Source organism: Aulonocara stuartgranti (genome assembly GCF_965226115.1).
Source record: "Aulonocara stuartgranti genome assembly, chromosome: 22".
Taxonomy (NCBI): domain Eukaryota; kingdom Metazoa; phylum Chordata; class Actinopteri; order Cichliformes; family Cichlidae; genus Aulonocara; species Aulonocara stuartgranti.
In genome coordinates this window covers 24,790,761-24,814,387 of record NC_138957.1, presented here as the reverse complement: position 1 = coordinate 24,814,387, position 23,627 = coordinate 24,790,761, and the positions used below count along the sequence as shown (strand labels likewise).

At 39.7% G+C, this 23,627-nt stretch overlaps 1 protein-coding gene across 10 annotated transcripts in view; it reads left to right on the top strand.

Annotated features, from left to right (window-relative positions):
• Positions 1-23,627, top strand: part of LOC309698502 (sodium bicarbonate cotransporter 3-like) — a 60,560-nt gene that overhangs the window by 30,088 nt on the left and 6,845 nt on the right. For 4 of the 10 annotated variants that reach the window (XM_082520984.1, XM_082520990.1, XM_082520986.1 and 1 more), the window contains exons 2-23: positions 187-268; positions 1,977-2,123; positions 3,537-3,675; positions 7,162-7,322; positions 7,502-7,690; positions 8,757-9,116; positions 12,444-12,559; positions 13,332-13,489; positions 14,856-14,943; positions 15,046-15,192; positions 15,631-15,737; positions 16,814-16,988; positions 17,949-18,082; positions 18,177-18,422; positions 18,941-19,046; positions 19,624-19,785; positions 20,328-20,441; positions 20,788-20,949; positions 21,674-21,925; positions 22,165-22,233; positions 22,469-22,642; positions 22,844-22,981. In XM_082520984.1, coding sequence (XP_082377110.1) covers positions 187-268; positions 1,977-2,123; positions 3,537-3,675; positions 7,162-7,322; positions 7,502-7,690; positions 8,757-9,116; positions 12,444-12,559; positions 13,332-13,489; positions 14,856-14,943; positions 15,046-15,192; positions 15,631-15,737; positions 16,814-16,988; positions 17,949-18,082; positions 18,177-18,422; positions 18,941-19,046; positions 19,624-19,785; positions 20,328-20,441; positions 20,788-20,949; positions 21,674-21,925; positions 22,165-22,233; positions 22,469-22,642; positions 22,844-22,981 — 3,426 coding nt within the window. The remainder of the gene's footprint in view (positions 1-186; positions 269-1,976; positions 2,124-3,536; positions 3,676-7,161; positions 7,323-7,501; positions 7,691-8,756; positions 9,117-12,443; positions 12,560-13,331; positions 13,490-14,855; positions 14,944-15,045; positions 15,193-15,630; positions 15,738-16,813; positions 16,989-17,948; positions 18,083-18,176; positions 18,423-18,940; positions 19,047-19,623; positions 19,786-20,327; positions 20,442-20,787; positions 20,950-21,673; positions 21,926-22,164; positions 22,234-22,468; positions 22,643-22,843; positions 22,982-23,627) is intronic. The other 6 variants (XM_082520987.1, XM_082520985.1, XM_082520988.1 and 3 more) reach the window with 5 other exon arrangements.

Here is a 23,627-nt window from a genome sequence, read left to right as displayed (position 1 = left end):
ATCAAGGTGTCCCTTGAACATCTATCAAAGCATAAAAGCTTTTAGGGTCGAGTTTTCTAAAAAAAATCATAAAAAATGGGAAAATAAAACACAAAAAATGCATAACTAATGTGAAAATACACATTTTTTCTTATGCAAACCATCAATCCTCTTTTAGCTTCTTACCTCTTCTTTTTTTTTTGTCAGGGTCTAGATGAGGAGGCGATTGTTGACCACGGAAAGACGAGCTTCGCCACTCTCTCAAACTATGAGAAAGACGATTTTGAAAGTAAGTTTAAAACTGCCAGACCACAAGTATTTTTCTTGCAACTATTGATATTTCTTGTGCTTTACTGTGTAATGGAAATGTAGGATTAAGCCAGCACTCATCAGGTGGAAACACTTTCAAGATTCAAGTAAAAGCATCTTTCTTCAAGTGGATCCATAACTATAACTTCCTCTCAGTATTATCTCAGTTTTAAGGCACTGCTGGAGCCCTCTGCTTTCTGTCCAGCTAAGCTGTCCATTTTTTTTCTTCTCTTCATGCTCTTTCATCTCCTGCGCCTTTTTTCTGTTGTCTTTGCTCTCGGTGTTTGTCTCCATCTGTTAGACTTGTGCTTGTGTCCCTTACGCTCAATCCTTTTCTCTTGATTTTAATCCTCCTCCCATTCAGATCAAAGAACGATGACTCATCTACAAAGAAAAGGGTATTGGTAGCAAATGCAGGGTGAAAATGGGGTGCTGTCTTTTTGCAATATGGCTCCTTTGTCGCAGTAACAATAATGAAGAGAAGATCAAACTGGTGTGGGGTGTCACGTTTATGGTTTTCCTCCATATTTTTTTTTTATTTGAAGCTCTCAAAAGAATAGGAAAGAAATTAATTGCCTTTTTTTCTTGAATGTGTGTGTCCCTGGAAATATGATACTGCTTTCACAGTGTAAACCTTTTTCAACATAGTTTAGTGTTTTTTAATATTAGTGTTTAATTCCACTTATATCCCTATATAAGCTCGGCAACTTGCAGATGTGAAGCAGGAGCCTGAGAGGAGCGTAGAGCTTTAAAAGCCAACAAGAAAATCACTCCTTTTGCTATGTTTTTAAAGCTTGGCAGCTAAATTTTTAATTAACTCTAGCCTGTACATTTTATAGTAACTGATGGTTGGTGTAAAGTGCATTATTGTAGTGAAGTCTGAAATGAGAGCATGGATGACCTTTTCAAGTGAGAACTTGAATGGTATATGTGCCGTGAGATCTGCTCCACAATCTAATTATTTTTTTCTATAAGTTAAAAATTTAAGCTACCGATATGCAGGAAATGACTATAGCATTTCCACTCTGCACAGTTGCAGTGTCGGGATTGTCCACGAAAAAATGCACAAAATAATGTTGCTGCACATGTGGTTTGTGAGCTGTATGCTGTCGTTATATCCGAGGAGTTATACCTCGAATCTGTCAGGTTTGCTAGATATAGAACTGTTACTTCTTTATCCGAAGAGAAAAAAAGTTCAAATTTTATGTAGATCCATTATAACAAGATGTATAGCAGTTGTGGTCATTTAAACTTGAGCCAGGATTTGTTGATTTAAAAATCATATCCTCATATATTGAACAATATTTTCTTTCCTTTCAGATACACAAAATAGAAACAGATTTCTATAATATTTGTTATGTGTAGTTATTTATTCACTCATTTATGTTCTGCTTGACTCTGGATCTGCTGGTTTTTGTGTTTGTGGCTTCCAAACAGGTGTGTTGGGAACAGGTAAGTTGCACCGTGTCCTCTGGCAGACAAATGATTATGTTAACATGCATAAGGAGGTTGAATGGCGTTTCTCCCCTCCTTTTATTTCCTACACAAGCAGACAATAATTAATAAAATTTCAATGAATCTCTTTTTTCACATCCAATTATTGGTGCTGGTAAAGTGTTTGCAGATTAGAAGCTGTGTCACAGTGTAATACAGTGTGTCAATAGATATTGCATCTTTACTTTTCCTAGGCCACAGAGCAGTGTACGTGGGTGTCCATGTTCCTCTTGGGAGGGAGAGTAAGCGGAGGCATCGCCACAGAGGACACAAGCAAAGAAAGAAGAAGAATAGAGATTCCGAGGAGGGGAAAGAAGATGGCAGGGATTCTCCTACTTATGGTTGGCGACTATTTTGAACTTAATTGCAATTTCATCCATATCACATGCCATTTTTTTTTTACTTTTCTTTCTCTAGTCTGCTCTGTTTTCTTATATCCCATCCCACAGTATTGTAGCTTGCAGCTAGTGTGTACCTTTGAACCTTACCTTATCTATTACCGCACACTAATGGGCTTCCTTCACATATTAAATAGAATCTCCTATAATCTAGAATAGGTAGAATCTTTTAATATAATGAATGAAAAACTCCACATAAAATCTTTAAGTAAAGCATCCACAAAAAGCTTAAGTTAAAAAAAAATGTAGCCACTGTGTGCAATTAGATAATTACTTTTGTTTAACCCTCTGATTTTCTCCATACGTCAAACAGTGCAGCTCTAAAAGGCATTAAAGGCCGCTGTGAACGGCCTCTCACAGACTGAAGGCTCCGGCATTTTAAGTGATGTGCGTACGCATTTGTGATTGAAGTTGCTGCGTCATTCCAGCTGTAAGACTCGTAAGCAACCAAGCAGTACTTTGAACTCGATGAAAGACTGAATCGAGCCTTGTAACAGTGCAACTAACAAAAGATACTTTTATTTTTAAAGCACGGTTTTATCATTTAAAGTGTCAATATTCTGAGGTAGACTTTTTGGGATAGGACTAAAAATGTGTTTTATAAAAACAGTTTATCACAGTGATACAGAGATGACAAACTAAAACACTTCAGTGTGTTCGGGATGTTTATAAAAATGTTTCAGTATCTGCTTTTGCTCCAGAAAATAAATGTTTTTCAGTTGGAAATCAAGTGTTAATATTGAGTGCGTAATAGACACCAAACCACCACACAATGTACCCTTGTGTTAACAGAAAGTAACTCACCCGTTTTCACTCCAACTATTTAATTTCTGCCTCCCTGTGGAGTTTAGTCTTCTAATATACTTTATCTATTTCCTTCTTCTCTGTGATTTCAGATATCCTAATACTGTATCTCTTAATTCAATCAGACATGAAAAGGAAGTTGCTAAAGCGTCCGAGTTTTATTATTCTCTTTAGCACACTTCTTGGTATTCTTCCTCAAAGAAAAGCAATTACATAGATGGTTGTCGTGACCAGCTACACATAGACGCAATCCATCCGGCTTTATAATTGTAGATTTAATCTCTGCTTTCACAGAGCATTTTCCCACATCATCCTTTAGAGTTGAAATAAACATTTAAGAATAAGACATCTGCCCTGTGCAATTTTCTTGTGAAGTAAGAAAAGTTGTTTACATTGGGCCACTAACCAAAATGCTCTGAGTTTATACTTTATTTTGGAAACTTCTATCTTCCCTGCATTTCCTGACAGTTTGTTCAGTTTCTTTAATTTTATTGTTATTGTTATAATTATTGCAAAAATGAACCTTGGCCTTTTGTTCCACTCTCTGTTTAGACACGCCATCCCAGAGGGTACAGTTCATCTTGGGTACAGAGGATGATGACCTGGAGCACGTCCCTCACGACCTCTTCACCGAAATGGATGAGCTGTCCTTTAGAGATGGCACTGCCACTGAGTGGAGAGAGACTGCCAGGTTAGGAGGCAGATGAAAGTGTGAACAGCATAACGACCATATGAAGTTTAAAAAAGACAGAACAGAAGCCCACAGCACAGATCTATTGGCTTTTTAAAGAAAAACCCATTAATTTTCAGTTAGATTTAAAAGGGAAGGTGTTACCTAAGGTCTTTTTGACAAATAATCACAGCTATCAGCTTAAGTGGCTTATTTCTCAGTAAAAAATCATTGTGAACTTTAGAATTTTTCTACTGTGAAGTACTTTAAATGACAATTGAATAATTCCATAATGCCTTCACAGCATTTTTAATGCCCCCAGAATCTGCAGCAATCCTGAAACATTTCTTTCATTGAACAATCTCAATTTTAATTTGATATTAAAAGAAAACTAAACTAATATCATACATAAACATTTCCAGGGTTGTTTGCTGTGGTTTGAAATAAACTTGGCAAAAAAAAGTAAATAAATTTGGTCGATGATTCCTTTGTTGTTACAATGCTTCTTGGCAACCGCCTGTTTGTTATAAATGGTCCCACATTTGTAAGGAAAATGTATTTACTGGTTGATCCGCAGAGTTGAGTATGTGGATTGTGCCCATGAAAAACTTGCCGAATCTTCTCTGCAGAGGTGGGACCAAGTCATTGTTTTGCAAGTCTCAAGTAAGTCTCAAGTCTTTATCCTCAAGTCTCAAGTCAAGTCTCAAGTAATGTCAGGCAAGTCAGAGTCGAGTCTCAAGTCACTGGTGTAAAAGTCCGAGTCAAGTCACAAGTCTGAAACTTTGAATTTCAAGTCCTTTCGAGTCTTTAAAAAAAAAACAACGAAAAAATAATGTTGCAGTTATGCTAAATGTAAATATTAGACCATGTAATTTTAAAATCTGTGTTTTTCTCAACACATGACAAAATAGTGAACTTAGAAAATATACACAAATTGTGAAATTGCACCTCTTTAAAATGCAGCTCAATTAAACCTAGCTCCAAGAATAATTTTCACCGACAGTTCTGAGATAAGCTGCATGTTATTCTTGGATGCGGTTGTAGGACCAGCTTTAAAATCGCATGACAAAAATATACACATTAAAAATAACTGTATCACCAACGTAGCCTGGACAACATTTGCTAGTTAGATGAAGTCAGCTATCTCATCGTAGCATATTTATATGCATATTTATAATCATACGGTTCTTGGAGTGAGCGCACACACTCATGAAGTTTAGTAACTTCAGGTCACTGCAACAAGCCCAGGTACAGTTTACCGACGGATGGGTGCAGGACCTTGAAATGCACCGTGTAGAACGAAAGACCATCGTACGTATCATAAGTTTACCAGTCTCACAAATCGTCGTCATAAATATACATTCCTTAACCGTTTATTAATAGGACCTTTGAGCTCAACGGTAATTAATTAGTAGTGGAAATAATTTCTGGTACCCATCACAGAAATGTAGCAGTGACAATAATACTGTATGCTGTAATCGTACTGGGCAATTAGTGATACAAAAAACCTGTTTTATCCTGTGAATAAAAGTATATGTTTTTGTCAATGTACCATAATAACAGAAGCGAAACGCAATATTGTGTCAGGACAATTCACTATTTATGCACAATAAATAAAGGAGCATAGCGCGACAATTTCTGTTCAGCGCCAGACTTGCTTGTAACCTATATCACCAATTATGTTATGAAAATGACGTATTAACTACTAAAAAACACTGACCTTCGTGTAAATGCTTAGAGCAGACTAACCTGTGAGCTGGAGTGTTCTGGGATGTTATATTTGATCTTTGAATGGCTGCAATCCAGGCCATCCGTCGCGTCTTTGTTACTTCGGAAACATGGCTTGAACAATTTCTCTTCAACGACGTAATCCGATAACAACCGATCTCTTTACCCGTCGGCTTCCCGTGGCTGTCATGTAACCGGCTATTGCAGTTAATCATACAACGGCTTCTTGACATTTTTGTGTTTCTTTTTATCGCTGTATAACTGATTTTAATTGAAAGCCTGCGTGCGCTAGTACCGCTTGCCACGAGTTCCCAGAATCCTTTGCGGTTCTACCCGTGAATGACGTCACATTTTCAATCTCCATATAATATGCATGTTAAATTTTATATTTGGGGTGAAATATCAAGTCTTTTCAAGTAAACCGGTTCAAGTCCAATTCAAGTCCCAAGTCATTGGTGTAAAAGTCCAAGTCAAGTCACAAGTCTTAGAACATTTTTTCAAGTCAAGTCTAAAGTCATAAAATTAATGACTCGAGTCTGACTCGAGTCCAAGTCATGTGACTCGAGTCCACACCTCTGCTTCTCTGTCAATGCCAAACGCCCTATTCTACTTTTTGTCTGGATTATTTATTGGATTGAATGATTGACGTCTGAAGAAACAAGACATATTGGCAATTTAACAATTCATTGAACAAACAGGGGCCTCAGTAGCACGTGGAAGAACCATACACTGCCACAATAGCCTGACATCTCCTCATGCTGGTCACCAGCTTAGTCAAACACTGCTGTGGGATGGCATCACATTCTTTAACCAGCATTTGTCGCAAGTCAGTGTGGTTGTCTTGGTCAGAGAATAAACGGTTTAGCATTTGGCAAGTTTCTTATGTGTGCAACCCACATACCCAACTCTCAACCTAGATTGTCAGTTGAGCAGATTTATTGACAAAAAGCATTTTTACAACAAAGAAATAATCAACCAAATACAAACTTTTGTGCTAAGTTTACGAATGACGACCTAGCTTCCCTGGCATCTCAAAGACTGACATAATTTGAACTGAAACTTAATTTGCAGTGCTTTAGAAAAAAAAAAGCATCTTGGCTGACAAGTTGCTGCTCTAAGTGGAGGAGTTTAAGTAGCTTGGGCTCCTGTTCATAAGTGAAGGGAGAAGAGAGTGGGAGATTCGAAGACAGATTGGGCCTGTGGCAGTAATCCTGATGCTGCATTGGTTCATTGTTGTAAGGAAAGGGATCAGAAGAAAGGCAAAGCTCTTGATAGTGACCAAAAGAATGAGATCACTGATACAAGCAGTGGAAATGAGCTATCTCTGAAGGGTGGCTGGCCTCTCTCTTAGAGATGGGGTAAGGAGTTCAGTCATCTGAGAGAGACTCAGAGTATACCCACTAACCCTCCACATTGAAAGGAGCCAATGAGGTGGCTAGGGCATCTGACGAGGATGCCTCCTGGGCACCTCGTGGGTGAGGTGTTTTCCAGGACACACTGGAAAGACTACATCTCTTGGTTGGCCTGGGAACGTCTACCCCTGTATAAGCTGGAGGAGGTGGCTGGGAAGAGGGAGGTGTGGGCATCCTTGCCTCAGGCTGCCCCCCCCGAACCTGTTTCTGATAAGCAGAAGAAAATGGATGGATGGATGGATGGATAGCATCTTGGCTTTGCAAGCCAGCACAGACTCTTACTGAATTGCAATACAGCTTGTATGTGGGTACAAATAAAACATTGTCGTCTTTCTGTACATGTCTGTTTTTTGGCGCTTACCTACAGATGGCTGAAGTTTGAAGAGGATGTGGAAGATGGTGGTGAGAGGTGGAGTAAGCCTTACGTGGCCACATTGTCCTTGCACAGCTTATTTGAACTGCGTAGCTGCATACTTAACGGCACAGTTTTGCTGGATATGAGGGCCAGTAGTATCGAGGAAATCGCAGGTAAATTTACAATAGAGGACTTTTACATATCATTGTTATATTTTTTAGGTAGCATTGCGATTACTATGAAATGCATTGAATTTATTACAATAATAATTACATGTTTAATGGTCTATATATAACCTTCTTTGTGTGTTCTTGTGTGTTTGTGTTTTTGCCGCTGACATTGTGTGACTCAGACATGGTGATAGACAGCATGGTGGCGTCAGGGCAGCTGAAGGAGGATTTGCGTGACAAGGTGCGGGAAGCAATGCTGAAGAAACACCATCATCAGAATGAGAGAAAGCTCAGCAATCGCATCCCACTTGTGCGCTCCATTGCTGACATAGGCAAGAAACATTCTGACCCACTCTTGCTTGAAAAGAACGGTGAGATCCTACGGCGCACTCACATTTCTTTTTCTCCGATGTTTTCCACCACTGGGGAACTGTTCTTAAAAATCCACTGTTCAAATCCCTCAAAGCCAGCGTAGAAGGTGGATGGTTTAAAGTGAGTAAAATTGTTGAAGCACTCAGTCCCCTTAGTGAAAAAGAAATTTGAGTGCTAATTTATGTGCTAACCTGTATGGCTGGCCTGGCTTTGGGGTTTGAATTAATTGTTTTCACTCCTCAGGGTGTGACATTCAGGAAATAACGCTTTACCTGCAACTGGAGTCAGCATTGTGTGCATCTTTTGTTTTTTGACTAGGCATGGCCACAGTGGTGTTGCACATTTTAGGATCTTGGGTTAGATGCCTGAGGTTTTAACAATGAATGAAATATCCCATTCTCCACTTCTCTGTCTGTGGTTTTTGTTGGGCTTGCATTTTCGCAGCATTAAAACTGAAATGCAAATGTGAGAGGTCAGAATTCTCTCACGTTGTAGGTTTGTGATGGTAACAGCTGCAGTCTGAAATATGTATGTTTATATGAATGTGTTGTGTAGGACTTATGAGTGGTCTGTGTGTGACAGAGCACATTTCCTCGCAGTGCACCAACATCGCGCTAACTCATCCTCGCCTGCATGCAAGCCTTTCTGAACTCGGAGCTTTGCCTCACTCATAGTGTGTGACCGGCTTATTTGGAGTTGAGTATAACACGTTGTTTGTCCCTTGTAGAGCCTCCCACATGCCTCACTGAATCATTCTTGGCTTCTTCTGCACACAGCCATGCTTTTAGCTCACGTTTATGCAAGCACGAATCTCTAACTACACCTCTGTCACCCTATCGCTGCCCACTCTTTCTTGCTGTCTCCTTCAGATACCATTTCTGTGATGTACTGCAACTTCACATGTTTTTCTTCTGTTCCATTCCTTATTCCTTGTCCCACCCCATCCCTCCCTCAATCCCCTCTTTCCCCTATTTGCTTTCCCTCTCCTCCTCCCCCCCTCCCTTATTTCTTTTTTTTTGTTTTGTTTTTTTTGTTTTTTTTTTTTGCCATTGTCTCCTCTGTTAGGAGAGGGCCTGTCCTCTTCACGTCTTTCTCTCCACAAGCCAGGGACAGCATCCTCCGTATCCAACCTGTCCCAGAGACGAGAGTCCAGAGTCTCCGTTCTGCTCAACCACCTGCTGCCCTCTTCTTCTTCCAACACTGGGCTTTTCCCAGGTCCTTCTCCCTTTACCACCCCTCAGGCTTTACGCCGTTCTCAGAGCCCATCACACAGACAGGGCGTAGTCCTCGGCCCACAAGGCATCCCTGAGGTTGTGGTATCTCCTCCAGAGGATGAGGACCCACCAGAAGAAGAGGCGGTATCACCACAGCTCAGCCGGCGAGCATCCTCAGCATCCCAGAGCGTTGAGCTGCTGCCCTTAGAAGGCAAATATCTGTGTAGCCTGCCAGTGTGAGTCACAGCTTGAACAGAGAACACTAGCACTAGCATGAAAGCTCTGCTCACTGTTAACTTCCAACCTTGCGTCCATCTCATAATTAATCCACAGCAAGGCTCACTCACTGAATACTGTGTATATATATCAATAAACGTTTTGACATTACTCACTGATGAAACCTCTGCTTCCCTTCCCTTCTGTTCATCTCTTCCACCAGCCTGTTCCTTTCTGCTATCTCTCATCCCTGTTTTGCCCCTTAAACTTTGCTCCACACATTTTCTAAGCATCTACGCCTTGCTTAGCTGAGTCCATCTTCACACCTTCCCCTTGTTGTGTTTGCATAGCTACCCCCAAAATCTTGTGCCGATACTTCGTCATCTGTCTTTTCATGTTTTTGTTTACACATTCTGCTCACCATGACTCACATTTATTAGTTGAAAAACTTGTTTGAAGGGGTTTTGTTATTGGGTTTATTTCACAATGAGCAGTTTATCAGCCCAATAGGTCATTCAGTTCATCTTCGTTTTCTGCAGTTCAGAGTTGCACAGCATTAATTACGTAGGCTAGATATGTTTATAAAAAAATCCAAATGTATTAACAGGGAAAGTGTAACTCTTATCACTGGTGTCACATAAATCTTTTGATAGTGTGTTCTGTATGTTTTCTGTGGAGGTACAGCTGAAAAATGCTGCCTAGTTTTTGTAACCCACTTTAGCCATTCTTAGTGTGGGCATCGTTAACTGGAGCTGCTGGCCTTTATTTTTTTGTGCTGTCCTGCTGTTGTCAGTGACTCACAGCACTGTATAAAGAATACATTCCCATCAATTAATTGGGGACTTTTGCACAGTTAGAGCAGCACTTATTGATTGTTGTTTGACGCAAATCTTGCAGAAGCCTTGGGACATTTCTTTTGCTTTTGTGGTGGTGTTTTGGAACTAACAAAACTAGCAATACATCCTAAATCCTTTTAGCTATGAGCATTTGCCCTCAGGCGACTGCTCCTTTGATTTCACTGAAATGTCATTCAACTTGTGCTTTTCCCATTGCATCATTTGGCACCCATTCTCATCATTTGGCATCAGTTCCAAAGATAAACGTTCTTTTACCCGTCTAAGAGTGTAGAGAGAGCAATGTGTGCCAGCAGCGTGGCCAAAAATAAGCCTGTGATTAGAGCTGGTGTGATGTTACTGTATGTACCATCACACTGGCACCTACTGTGACTTTTTGTTCTTCCCGAACCAAGCGGTTTTAATTTATTATTAGACTCTGTGTGCATGTGTGTACGTACGTCTGTGTTTGTTTCATTCTGGGAATGGCTCCATTTCAAAGTATGGGCTGTTAGAATCCGCATTCAGTTGATGGGAGCTGAATCTGAAAGGTTAGGGAGGTCTTATTATAGCTGACAAGCTTCTGTAATTGTACCCCCTCCTGGGGAAATACATAGAATTAAGAGCAGGCTTCAGAGGAGGCTTTCAGGCCTTTCCACTTTCAAATCATTAAATTTAATAATGTCATCTGGTGTTGGCTGGAGGTTGTAGAAACTGTACCGTTGAGCTAAATGGCTAATTATCTAACAGCTGTATAAGTGTATATGCCATGTCTGGAGGCTATTTGAAGTCTAGCTTACATGTTACAAATACATAGAGTGAAGGTATTGTAGATATTGAGTTGACAAGAGGCTATTTATGTGTAAATGTCATGCACCCATTGAGTGTGCTCGTGTCATGTGTAAAATACCTTTACACGGGCCATTCAGGGACTCACTGCACTCCACTTGTTACACGTTAAAAGAGAGAGTTGTTGTTATTATTACAGTAGTTGCATTTAAAACTCCTTCATGCATATAACAAATTATATTATTTTAGATCTGTACATGTATTCCTACAGGTGCTATAAATGTACCCTCTAATCTTCTTTTTGTCTTTTATTGGAATTTCCGCCAGTCGGTAATTTCAGACATCTGTGCTACTTTTTTGCATATGAATGAGGTAGTGCTGTGACACCACTGTTTAAAAGGCTGGTGTGGTGGAGCATTCCAGGGCTTAGCCTTCCTGAATGAGGTGTGCTGGCAGACACAACCTAAACTAATCCCTCCCATATTTCAAGAGGCTTTGTCAGGTATGTGAGCAATCACATTTCTGTTCAGCAGTCCCAGCTACCCAGCATTCACTGGGGCTACTCCAGGGTACAGTTCAAGGGTATGAATCAGTGGCCAGAAATCACTGGCAGAAATGATACATTTTCACTTTGACTTGTGGTGTATTTCGTTTTTTATGTTTGCTTAATTATTTCTTGATGACTTTTATTTTTTTGTGGAAGTAGAAATGAAGAAAAACCTGGTAAAAGAATTTCAGAGGACAGTATGCATATGTAGTCCTTCGCTTTATATGCAGCACTCCCTCATTTCATCTCCCTCTCTCATCTCGCATAAAGTGCTAGCGGTTCCTGTATCTGGTATGGCTCAGATCGCATAAAGTGTGCAACCAGTCGTCCACAGAAATGACAGTTTTAACATTTGATCTGCCAGGACATCAAACACTTCCTTTCACCTTTAGAGCAAAGTCGACATGAATTCAAGCCAAGCAGGAGTAACTTCAGTGCCAGAGCATGAGCTCAACAGACTGGGAGCATTCAGGAATACTGTAGTGTCAAATATCATCTTCCCTCTGAAGAGCTGTCACATCGTTGCTGCTCTGTATCACATTTAGTGGATTTCGTGGAAGAAATCATTTCACTTGACAGAAAAATAACATAATAAAATAGATTCAACTAATCTTTAATCAGCTCCGGCATATGTTTTTTTTTTTTATTTAAACATTTGGCGCAGTATGTTGGAGCCAAAAAACTGCAGAACTGATCTGGTTGAACATTTAAAGCAAATTTCCTTAGGCCACTTAGCTAAGAGCACATACAGTGTTTAATTTTCCCTTTAAAACTGAATATAGAAATATGAAGTTGAAACACTTATTTAAACTGTAATACTAAATTTTTTTTAAAAAGTGTGATTCGCTTTGTATCAGGTTTGTTTGCATAGAGTGATTAAATTCCACAATTGCGTCACGTTTGTTGAGCCCATGCTGTAAAGTAGAAGTACGCATATCATTATATAATCTTCTTCATAATTAGACAGGCAAATTAATGGCACTTACTTTAATTATTAAAAGTTGTTATTATCATTATTAATCTTATTACTAATCACATGACAGATAGCGTTCATGGCAGACCTCACAGCTGGTCTCCTGCCGTCATTTCCTGCCTTGTACTTACACGTTTTCTACCGCCGCTTTGTCTTTTTCTCTCCTCTTTTGCATCCCAGGACCACTGGTGTCTCAGAACTCCGTCCCAAACAATCTGGATAGCAACAAGGCAATGGATAGGCGGCCATCCAAAGTAGGGGTCAGTAGAGAAAGCAGCAGTGTCGACTTCAGCAAGGTAACCTATCCCCAGTACTGAGCACAGAAACAGTCCGTGGTGGAGGGACCCATGACTGAGCCATCAGTGTTTTGTTTTTTTTTTCCTTCAGTTTCTGGATGTTCAGTCATTTCGATGGCCTCCATTGAAAACAGCCTCTATGAGCGCCAACATCACATACCTGTCAGCCTTTTTCTTCTGGGCTCAGTAAAAGGCATTAATCATTGCTCCTCCTGTAATGGATGCAGAATAAGCATCAAAGTAAAAGTTACATAACTGTTTAGTTTTGGAAATCCGTAGCATGGCTCCCATTCATCCTACCATTTTCTAGGTCTGCATCCATTAAGTAAAATGGCAGGTTGCCATAAGCACTTGTCAATATGAAAGCATCCATAACTGCCAAAAAATAAGGTGCTGTGTTTGCATGAGTCACAGGAGATGAAGGCACAGACCCTTTTACACAGAGAGGAACAAAATGTTGCCATGCTCGGGTCTATTTTTATTTAGCGTAGCAGTAAAAGCCATTTATCTGAGGAACATAATAAGAAATGGATAAAATCAATGGACAATCTTTGCTCAGTACTATGTAGTTCTATAGGCTGCTCTCAAATCCCCTTATAATTCATTTATTATCATAGCATCCAACTGACCTGCTGCCATTCCTTTCATTTCCATATCTTCATCTCTTTTCACATGTCTGTACTTCCACTGGCTCCAAGTCTATTATACCTTTTTTAAGCTCTTTCTTCTGTGTAGATCTGTATGTATGATTTTACTATTTCACTGACTTCAGGTGGACATGAATTTCATGAAAAAGATTCCCCCGGGTGCTGAGGCTTCCAATGTGCTAGTGGGAGAAGTGGACTTCCTGGAGAAGCCCATAATTGCATTTGTTCGACTGTCACCTGCAGTCCTTATCACAGGCCTTACTGAGGTGCCTGTGCCCACAAGGTAAGTTTTTAAGAATTGTATCACATAAGGTCTTTTCTTTGCCTAAAGTTTTGTCATTAAAAAAACACACCAAATATGAAAAGTTAGTTTTTTTTAAAGCAGACTTTTTAAATAATTTGTTAATGCTGCTATCACATCGACCTACTATAACCTGTGGATTTACCATGACTGTGATCATACACAACCCTTTGCAATGCCTGGATACAAATCTTGAAACATATAATTGGGCAAAAAATTAGTAGCATGGTGTGCAAAAATGTGGGCAACGCTTGTTTTTTTTTTTCTAATCAACACGGGAAGAAGTAAAGCGATCAAAAGAAGAAACAACAAGGCTGATGGCTTAACAAACAAACATAAACAATGCAAATTGTTATATAGCTATATAGCCCCGAAATGATATCATACTTCGCAATAAAGACATTAATGATGATGTAGAAAAACATACTGAATGTTTTATGGGAGATTGCAGTAAGTAGCAGCTAGTGCAGACAAAATGAAGGGCATTCTTCACCCTTATTTTTGTCACTGGTGTCAGACTGTCTAATTTGAAGTGTGAATCTATTGCTGCAAGGCTCTTGCAGTGCCATTGTAGTGATGCAACATAAGTCAATTGCAAAAAAAAAAAAAAAAAGTACCCTAGGTTTTTTAGGTGTTTTCGTTGTTTTCTGTTATTTTTATTACTCGTACGTAACTGCTGTGTGGATTTAATTTATTCAACTTATGATAAACCGATTCTTTACTAGGACACTCTATTTTAATCTTGAGTCATATTCTTTCCTGGTTAAATAAAAATAAACTGAAAAAACTTTGACCAGTTTCTTAAAGCCTGCAAACAAAAGTTAACCACATCAGTAATTTCTATCCACTGTCTGCTCTGTCTGTCATATGGAGGGCAAATAGCCAGATCCAGCATTGCTCGGTTGAGTCATTTGTTTATGTTTGGGTCGCACCTCACCAGCTGTCGGTATCTCCTCCTCATGTGGCTTCTTAGCTTGGATGCAATCAACAGTGTATTTTTACCTCAAGTGATGAAACAAATTTGCTTCCACCTTTAATTATTTTTCTTGCACATTTTTCAAAGTGTTGCGCTTTATTGGTGGTGTAATAGCCAAAGTACTTCCATACTTGTAAAGTAGCTCCCTTAGGTGAGGTTAGCTGAGGTTCTGCTCTTGATCTCACATGTCTGGGCTTGTGCTGTTGTTGTGCCCTCTAGGGAGCATAAATACATAGCATGAGATGACACCTTTTTTCTTTTTTTATTTCGGAGCTACAAACCAGCTCCTCAAAAATTTAAGAAAGACTGAATGCAGTTTGTATCACTGTCATCAGTTTAAGTGTATTTAATTAATCTGTTTCTTGTTGAAAGGTTTCTTTTCCTGCTTTTGGGTCCTCACGGCAAAGGACCACAGTACCATGAAATTGGCAGATCCATGGCCACGCTAATGACAGACGAGGTGAGAAGGACACTGCCATTTATTTGAATTTTATCTTATTTTATCTTTTTCAAATGTTAATTGAATTGTGCAACCATTCTCCAAATATATTTCATTTTCTAGATTTTCCACGACGTTGCATACAAGGCCAAAGACCGAACTGATCTACTCTCTGGGATAGATGAGTTCCTTGATCAGGTGACTGTCCTTCCTCCTGGAGAGTGGGATCCCACAATTCGAATTGAGCCACCCAAGAATGTCCCATCTCAGGTAAGTTAGGTACTCTACCACATTTTATATCAGGTGTATCTACTGAATATACATTTAAGTGTCCATTTTCATTTTAAACCTAGCCTAAAATGACATGACTGTAACAAAAATATAGAGAAAATTGCCTGGGATACACTGATGCATTAATGATTCTAAAACTGGCCATAGGTGTAGATCTCTTTGTTAGTCTTGTGATAGACTGGCAGCCTGTCTAGAGTTCAGCTTGGGTAAACAGTTGGATAAGTCATTAAGAATACAACATCTTTCATACTGTACTTCCATATATACAAGTCTTATAAACAGTAACATGTTGTTTATATGTCACATTTAGCTTTATATCATCATAATCACAGTAAGAGAGGCACCTTAAACGAAGAGAGAGGCCTTAAAAGAATTAAAACATATGGAACATATTGTTTTAAACTGTCCTACCTGCAGATAAAGAGGAAAATACCACTGCAGCCCAATGGCAGTGCACCTCCAGCTGGAGAACTGGAAAAGGAGGAGGACCATCATGCAGGGCCTGAGCTGCAGAGGACTGGGAGGTGAGTATGTAATGGTGACATTATTAAACATCTATCGAGTCAGCTGCTGTTCCCTGTATGGAAGTGACTTGTTCTGTTTATTGTTCTGTTTATCATCTTGAGTTGCAGGGGTTTGTTTATGGTTCTAGGATGTTCTAAAATGAAATTTCTGTGAATTCAAAGCTATCAGCCAAATAATTTTTTCTAACAGAGCTTTTATTAAAATTTGAAATGGTATGAAATGTGAAATTTTAGAAGCACGACATTAGTTTGTTTGAGCAGATACATTACTCTGTTAAACTGAAATGTCGACATTTATGGATAACTGATACCACCTATCCACGGGCCACACACTGAGGACAATGTGTTTATTGGCAACCTCAGACTGACACACACTCATGTCTGTTGGAAGGCACTGTATTATTTACAGAGTCACGCTCCCTTTCACTGCAACTATAAAAGGCTTGTGCTATGAGCGAGCTACTCAGGGAAAGCTGAGCGTAAGAAAGTACAAGAAGCTAATGTTAAGGGAAAAAAAATGAAAACACGGGCTCTGTGAAAGAATCAGCAGGGGCTGTGAAGGACAGCAAGAGAGGTTATTTCAGAGGTGTGAGGGAAAGTAAATATAAAAAAAGACCTCACAGGAAGGCTTTTGGATTGGTGTTAGAGAAAAGAGAGGAGACGATATACAAGGTGAGAAATGGATTTGAGAAATAGAAAGGCAAAGGAAAAACAGGCAGAAAGAGGCTGAGTGGTCAGTAAGTAACATCAGACAGCATCTCAGTGAAGCCAGAAACATTAAATTAGTACATTTTAAGAACATCGGTTTACAGCTGACACTGTTACAGTAAGAGTCTTTTCTTTAGTGCTAATAAGCTCTGAACCAGATGGTCACATGATCCACCACAGACACTTAGATACTTAGCTTCATATTAATTGAGTTTTTGTGACAGTAATACTCTTGAAGCTTCCACTCTTCACATTTCCTGATTGAAAATATGTTGAAGTTTGCATTTTTTTTTCTTACGGTAATTGTAATTACATTACATTCAATTTGAAAATTTCAAGCACTAAAATCTGCTCTGGGAATCTTCTAGAATTTTCGGAGGTCTGGTCCTGGATGTCAAGCGGAAAGCGCCCTTTTACTGGAGCGACATCAGGGACGCTCTCAGTCTGCAGTGTCTCGCTTCTGTCCTTTTCCTTTACTGCGCCTGCATGTCTCCTGTCATCACATTCGGGGGTCTGCTTGGGGAGGCGACAAAAGGCAACATAGTGAGTCATAAAGCTTGGCACTTAAAAGTCAGTATTTGATCGCTTCATGGGTTCCAGTGGGCGTAAAAGCCCTAATCCCTTAGTCGTGTTATAGTCGAACGTTTGGGACTATTGCTACTACATATTGTGATTTTTGCACTGGCACTTCAGATGGGTTCTGTGAGGGTATTGTGAATGACGGAAAGCAAATACCCCAGTTCCACAGAATCCTAAAAATGGCCTGTATTTATATAGCGCTTTACTAGTCCCTAAGGACCCCAAAGCGCTTTACATCCTAAACGCTCCATCGTAAAATTGTAAAGTGCAAAAATCTGTTCTTTCTACCATCCATAATAGTGTTATCAGTGTTTTCAAATAAGAAATCCATTTCACAGTTTGAACAATTTTAGCTAAATAATGCAGCACTCTTACACTAGACAATAAGATGGGATCAAATGCACACATGTTACACACAACATGTTTCTGACCTCTTTAAAACACGTGTATGAGCAATCAAAATAAAAAAAATGTTACATAAAATCAAACTATTAATACATTTCACTTCTTTCTTTTTGTTACCATACAAACTGTTTAGTATAGTGTCTCTTTTTGTGGTTCTCTCTGTTCTCTCTCACTGTCTGCTTCTCTTTCATCCAGATGTCTGTGCTAGGCCAGGGACTGTTGGCACAGACAGTCTGTGTGCTGGTGTGTGTAATGCGTCTAAATAAACTCACACGCTGCACAGAGATATGACTTCGGACAAGTCAGCAGTGTGGGAACATTTGAACAGTTTATCTAGCCTCTCAGACGCAGCCCATAATGTCTGTTTAATCAAAGCTTTATGTTCTGGTCTGTGGTCTCCTCCTCATCTGTTTCTTTTCTCCTTCAGCCTTTCCCTCTGTATCCTCCTTTGTGCAATTTCACCTCCCCAATCCCTCCTTTCTTATTCCCTCACTCCACTCCTCTCCTCTGTCTCTACAGAGCGCCATCGAGTCTCTATTTGGGGCATCACTGACAGGAGTAGCATACTCCCTCTTTGCAGGCCAGCCCCTCACTATTCTTGGCAGCACGGGGCCTGTTTTAGTATTTGAGAAGATCCTCTTTAAGTTCTGCAAGTGAGTTTGAGCAAGTTTTCATTGTAGTAAAAAATGCTCAACAGTGTTTTATGTTGATTCCCATTGTCTAATAGAAATTCTTTGTCTTTCCCAGGGACTATAGCTTGTCCTACCTGTCTCTACGGACCAGCATTGGTCTGTGGACTGCCTTCCTGTGTATCCTCCTCGTGGCCACAGATGCAAGCTCTCTGGTTTGCTACATTACCCGCTTCACAGAGGAAGCTTTTGCAGCATTGATCTGCATCATCTTCATCTACGAAGCTCTAGAGAAGCTCTTTCATCTGGGAGAATTGTACCCTGTCAACATGCATAACAGCTTGGACAACCTTACTCTGTATTCGTAAGTACTGAGATTTAAGTTACATGAATGATTAAAGGTCCATTTGTTTATTATTGTTTGCTCAGTATTATATATTTTGAATTGTTTGCACAGGTTGCATTAAATTTAGCTCTTCAAATTGCTGTCTCTGCAAGAGTGCGTTAACTGATAATGAGAGAGGTTAAAACTTATATTATCTTCTTCTACGACTACTTCAGCTGACTGGTTTACTGGGAAAACTCTAAAGTCTTATTAAATTTTCATTTAATTTCTGATTTGTAACGGGCTTTGACACAACCTCAGAGGGACTTGTCTGCCCCTGGTCTCAAAGTAGGGACTTTCCACATTTTCTATTACAGTCTTTAGATTAAATTCCAAAGCATCACATAAAGTAGTTCCTTCTTAAGGAAAATATAATTTTACCCGGCAGATACACTGTAGCATGTACTTAAAGTTTGCTTTAATTGAACCTTAAACATTATTTCTCACAGAAGGCTCAAGGTACAGACTTTGCTTAGTTTTGGATCCTCTGTCCCCAGGTGTCAGTGCTCTCCACCAGCAAATGCTACAGATGAGGTCATGCAGAAGTGGAACCAGTCCGGATATAGTCCAGACTCTATCGAATGGAGCAGCCTCAGTGTTTCAGTAAGACTAGCGCACAGTGACCTCTAGTGTAAAAAGCAGAAATTACAAACACAGTTTTAAAATTGGAGAGCAAACAGTGAAGCTTAATGTTGACTTCATGCATTGAATCTATGTAGAGCACATGCCATAGCTTCCCCAAGTAGCTTTTATACCTGTGTGTGCGTGTGGTGTGTCTCCATTGCTCTACAATTTTCCCACATAAACACTTGCTAGCAGTGGAGTTTCTCTCTTCGAGTTGCTCCATTGTCTTCTAGCTGATTTCAAAAATGGCACCAAAAGAAGTAGCCAGAAATGCATGGAAGGAAAAGGTGGTGCTGTTGTACTGTGAAGTTACATCAGTAGGGAGGTGTGTGTCAGGTTAGGGTGTAAGTTACTGCATAAGGTTTCAGAAAGGTTTGCCATTACATACCTACAGCGTAGATTTAACACAGAAGTTCAATTCCACTATAAGCCAATAGTCTACATTATATAATTCACAATTTTAGTCATAAGCACAACCCCCAGCAATACATCTACCTCTGTCATACAGATGATTCGTTAAATTACCAATTTTTATCCTTTTTCTTCTTCTTTAAAGACGTGCAAATTGCTCCATGGAGACTTTGTGGGTCCTGCCTGTGGTCACCATGGGCCGTACATCCCAGATGTTCTCTTTTGGTCTGTTATCCTCTTCTTCACAACCTTCTTTTTGTCATCATTCCTCAAGCAGTTTAAAACAGAAAGATACTTCCCCACCAGGGTGAGATGTTGGGCTTAATTTGTTTATGTATGTTATTTCTTTTGTAAAACGCAGCAAAAAGAAGCTTTTAAAAGACAAAAGAAAGCACTGTTTAATCCCTAATCATGTAAAATGATGTTTAAATAGTACTATTTGAAATATGAAGCATCAGATCTGTAACATCACATGTCATTATATGTTTTGTACACCTGGTGCACGCAAGTGTGGGCAGATTAACCTAAAAGGTTCTGACACTATGTAAATGTTTGCATTGAGTCATTAGTACAGGAGCAGACTCATGTTCAGAAAGAAGAGATCTTCCTGCATCCTCCCACATAGTACCATCTACAGTGTTATCACTCGGTGTAGGCCGGTGTTGGTATTGTGTAAACTGTAAAATGTGCAACAATTACTTTGATGGAGCTGTACCTACAGAAGGAAATGATATGAAGTTAAGCAGCTTCGCTTCTTTGTTTTAGGAATACATTTATAAAGGGTGGCTGAAGGCACATGTCAAATCCCTAAATAAATTAATCTATTTTGTATATGTGTGTGTTACATAGGTGCGATCCACTATTAGTGACTTTGCAGTGTTTATAACCATCATGATTATGGTGCTAGTGGACTACCTAATGGGGATCCCGTCTCCTAAACTGAATGTTCCTGACCGCTTTGAGGTAGGCATATTGTTCATCTGCATTCCTCCATTTATTACTATTGAGTACATTTTTACGGATCATAGCTATTATCTTCCGTAAGCTTTAAATAAAGTATATAATCTGTAGATAAAGTAAAGGTTTTGTAATTCTATTGTATTTTACTCAAGGGTTTCTTTACAGTGGTAGCAGTCTCTTCTCAGAGATGTAAAAGTACAGATTGTGTGTGCTTAAGACTTTCATATACAAAAGCTCTTGCTGGAATAGTCTAGATTCTGACCAACACATTACAAGTAATGTGTAAGATAAATATTCTCAGTTAGTTCATACCTTAAATACTTAATGTGGCTTGCACTTTTCCCCTCAGCCAACTTCAAAGAACAGAGGCTGGCTAATGGATCCGTTAGGAGAAAACCCTTGGTGGACACTGCTGGTGGCAGTACTTCCTGCCATGCTCTGCACCATCCTCATTTTTATGGATCAGCAGATCACAGCAGTCATCATCAACCGCAAAGAGCACAAGCTGAAGGTCTGACTTTTATCTGAAAGTATTTTGAGAAAGCTTGTGATAGGGTGCCAAGGGAGGAACTGCGGTACTGTATGAAGACGTCCGGAGTGAGAGAAGTATGCTAGGGTACTGCAGCATATGTATGAGTACAGCGAGACAGTGATGAGGTTTTGCTGTAGAAGTGACAGATTGGTTCAAGGTGGGGGTGGGATTACATCAGAGATTGGCTCTGAACCCCTTCTTGTTTGCAGTGGTGATGGACAGGTTTGACTGATGAAGTCAGGCAGGTGGAAAGGTAAAGATGTAAGGAGTAGAGTTAGTGAAAGTGGATGAGTTTAAATACTTGGGGTCAGCATCCAAAGGAATGGACAGTGCAAAAAAGAGGTGAAGAAGAGCGTGAACACAAGTGTCAAGGGTGATTTGTGACAGAAGGACAGCAGCAAGAGTGAAATGGAGGGTTTACAAGATAGAGGAAGAGCAGTGAGAGGGTTTATGGATGTAGAGAAGGAGGACATGCAGAGGGACGGTAGAGAAAGGGTGAGACAGATGATTCAGTGTGGTCACTTCTAAAGGGAGAAGCTGGAGGAAGTATAAAAAGTTTCACAAAATTTATTTTAATTTTTTTTTTTTTACAGAAAAAGGCAAATAGCTGATTGATCACAGTGAATGAATCTGTCACAAAGATTTTTCTCTTCAGTCTTGAAAGTTTGTGTATGTCCATGCCTCTACTTCTCGTATCTTACAGAAAGGATGTGGCTATCACCTGGACTTGCTCCTCGTGGCAATAATGCTGGGCGTGTGCTCCATTATGGGCTTGCCGTGGTTTGTGGCTGCAACCGTCCTCTCCATTTCCCACGTTAACAGCCTGAAGGTGGAGTCTGGCTGCTCCGCACCGGGAGAACAGCCCAAGTTTTTGGGAATCCGGGAACAGCGAGTCACGGGATTTATGATCTTTGTCCTGATGGGTTGTTCTGTCTTCATGACATCAGTGCTCAAGGTGCGATGGGGTTGTCAGTGAAATAATATTTGCTTCTTCATGAGGATTTGCTTCCCCCTGTAAATCACTGTATATAATAATGTCTTTTGATTATTTGACAAATGTTGCGTTAATTCCGTGTAAACTAACTAATGTGTTGTCACCTGGCACAAGTGTGTCATAGATGTTTTCAGCTTTTTGCTTCATGTACCGTAAGTTAAATATTTTCTAATATGTTGTTTGATTTGTGCTTTCGGCAGTTTATTCCAATGCCGGTTCTGTACGGAGTCTTTCTCTACATGGGTGTCTCTTCCCTCAAAGGCATTCAAGTAAGTCTCTCCCCTGCTGTCTTTGAAGATAGTGCTGCCCTTCTATTCAGAACAGAGCAGGAGTCTGGAGCTGTTAATAAAGATAAGTTTGCCCCCTGCTGTTGCAAACCTTTAATGGTAATTCAGAGTCCCTGGGAGCTTCTCTTAAATGTGTTTCCTCCTCTGAATAATCTATTAAGTGGTACTTTCATGCATTTGTATTTCTTAACTGTTTCACTGACTCTCTTTACTCTAGTTCTTTGACAGAATCAAACTGTTTGGCATGCCTGCAAAGCACCAGCCTGACCTGATCTACCTGCGCTATGTGCCACTGTGGAAGGTCCATATCTTCACCCTGATACAGCTCAGCTGTTTGGTGCTGCTCTGGGTAATCAAGGTGTCTGCAGCAGCTGTTGTATTCCCCATGATGGTAATGACTCAGCCTTACTTATTTTATCACTTCATTTTTACTGGAGAAGAGTTATAGAAATGTTTTTAATGTCACAGTTATTGATCATTCATCTGTATGTTGTGCCAAATAACAGTATAGCAGAGGGTTTCTTTTATTAGTAGATATGATTTTTATTGTGTCATTCCTTTACTTTATGTTTGGTTTCATCTGTAATTCTAGGTTCTGGCGCTGGTCTTTATCCGAAAGCTTCTAGACTTTTTCTTTACCAAGAGAGAGCTGAGCTGGCTCGATGACTTGATGCCAGAAAGCAAAAAGAAGACTGAGGATGATAAGAAAAAGAAAGCGCGTGAAAAGCTGGTAAAACTCATCTGTTTTCCATAAGTGAACATCACAAGTTTATTTGTAATTTGAATTTGAAAGAAGTTTTTGCTTTTCTTTGCATTAACAGAAAGTTGGCTGTAGCAGATTTTGTGTCAAAAATGGGGAAGGCGGTATTTTACTGGGATCACTGGACAGAAAAAAAAATCATATTAACTTTTGAGCATGATGTTAATGATAGGAAGCAAGATCTAAACCATGACAGGAAATGTATCCAATCACAAGCCTTTTCCAATGATAGTAACTAGTATACAGAACTAATGAATAAAAATATTAGTTCTGTATACTCAAGGTTTCAAGGTTTTATAGGATTAAGGATTAAGCAGACAGCCTTGACCCTGAGAGTGGAGTTCAGAGCATCTGTGAAGAGCTCATGCCTGTGCTCCTTCTGTGGAAAGAACTTAAAAGTAAGAGGAAAGAGCTGGAGGGTAACAGCTGACTATTTTCAATATCTACTTGAAGGTCACAACTACTTCTGCTTCCAAATGATACAAAATTAAAACTGCTCCTCAGTTACAAATATTTACTAAATGAGATTTTGTTTCCTTTCTACTGTACTTCAAGACATGCACTGAAATGACAAAAATGTAGTTATCCTTTGTTTTTCTTCCTAATTTGCATTTAA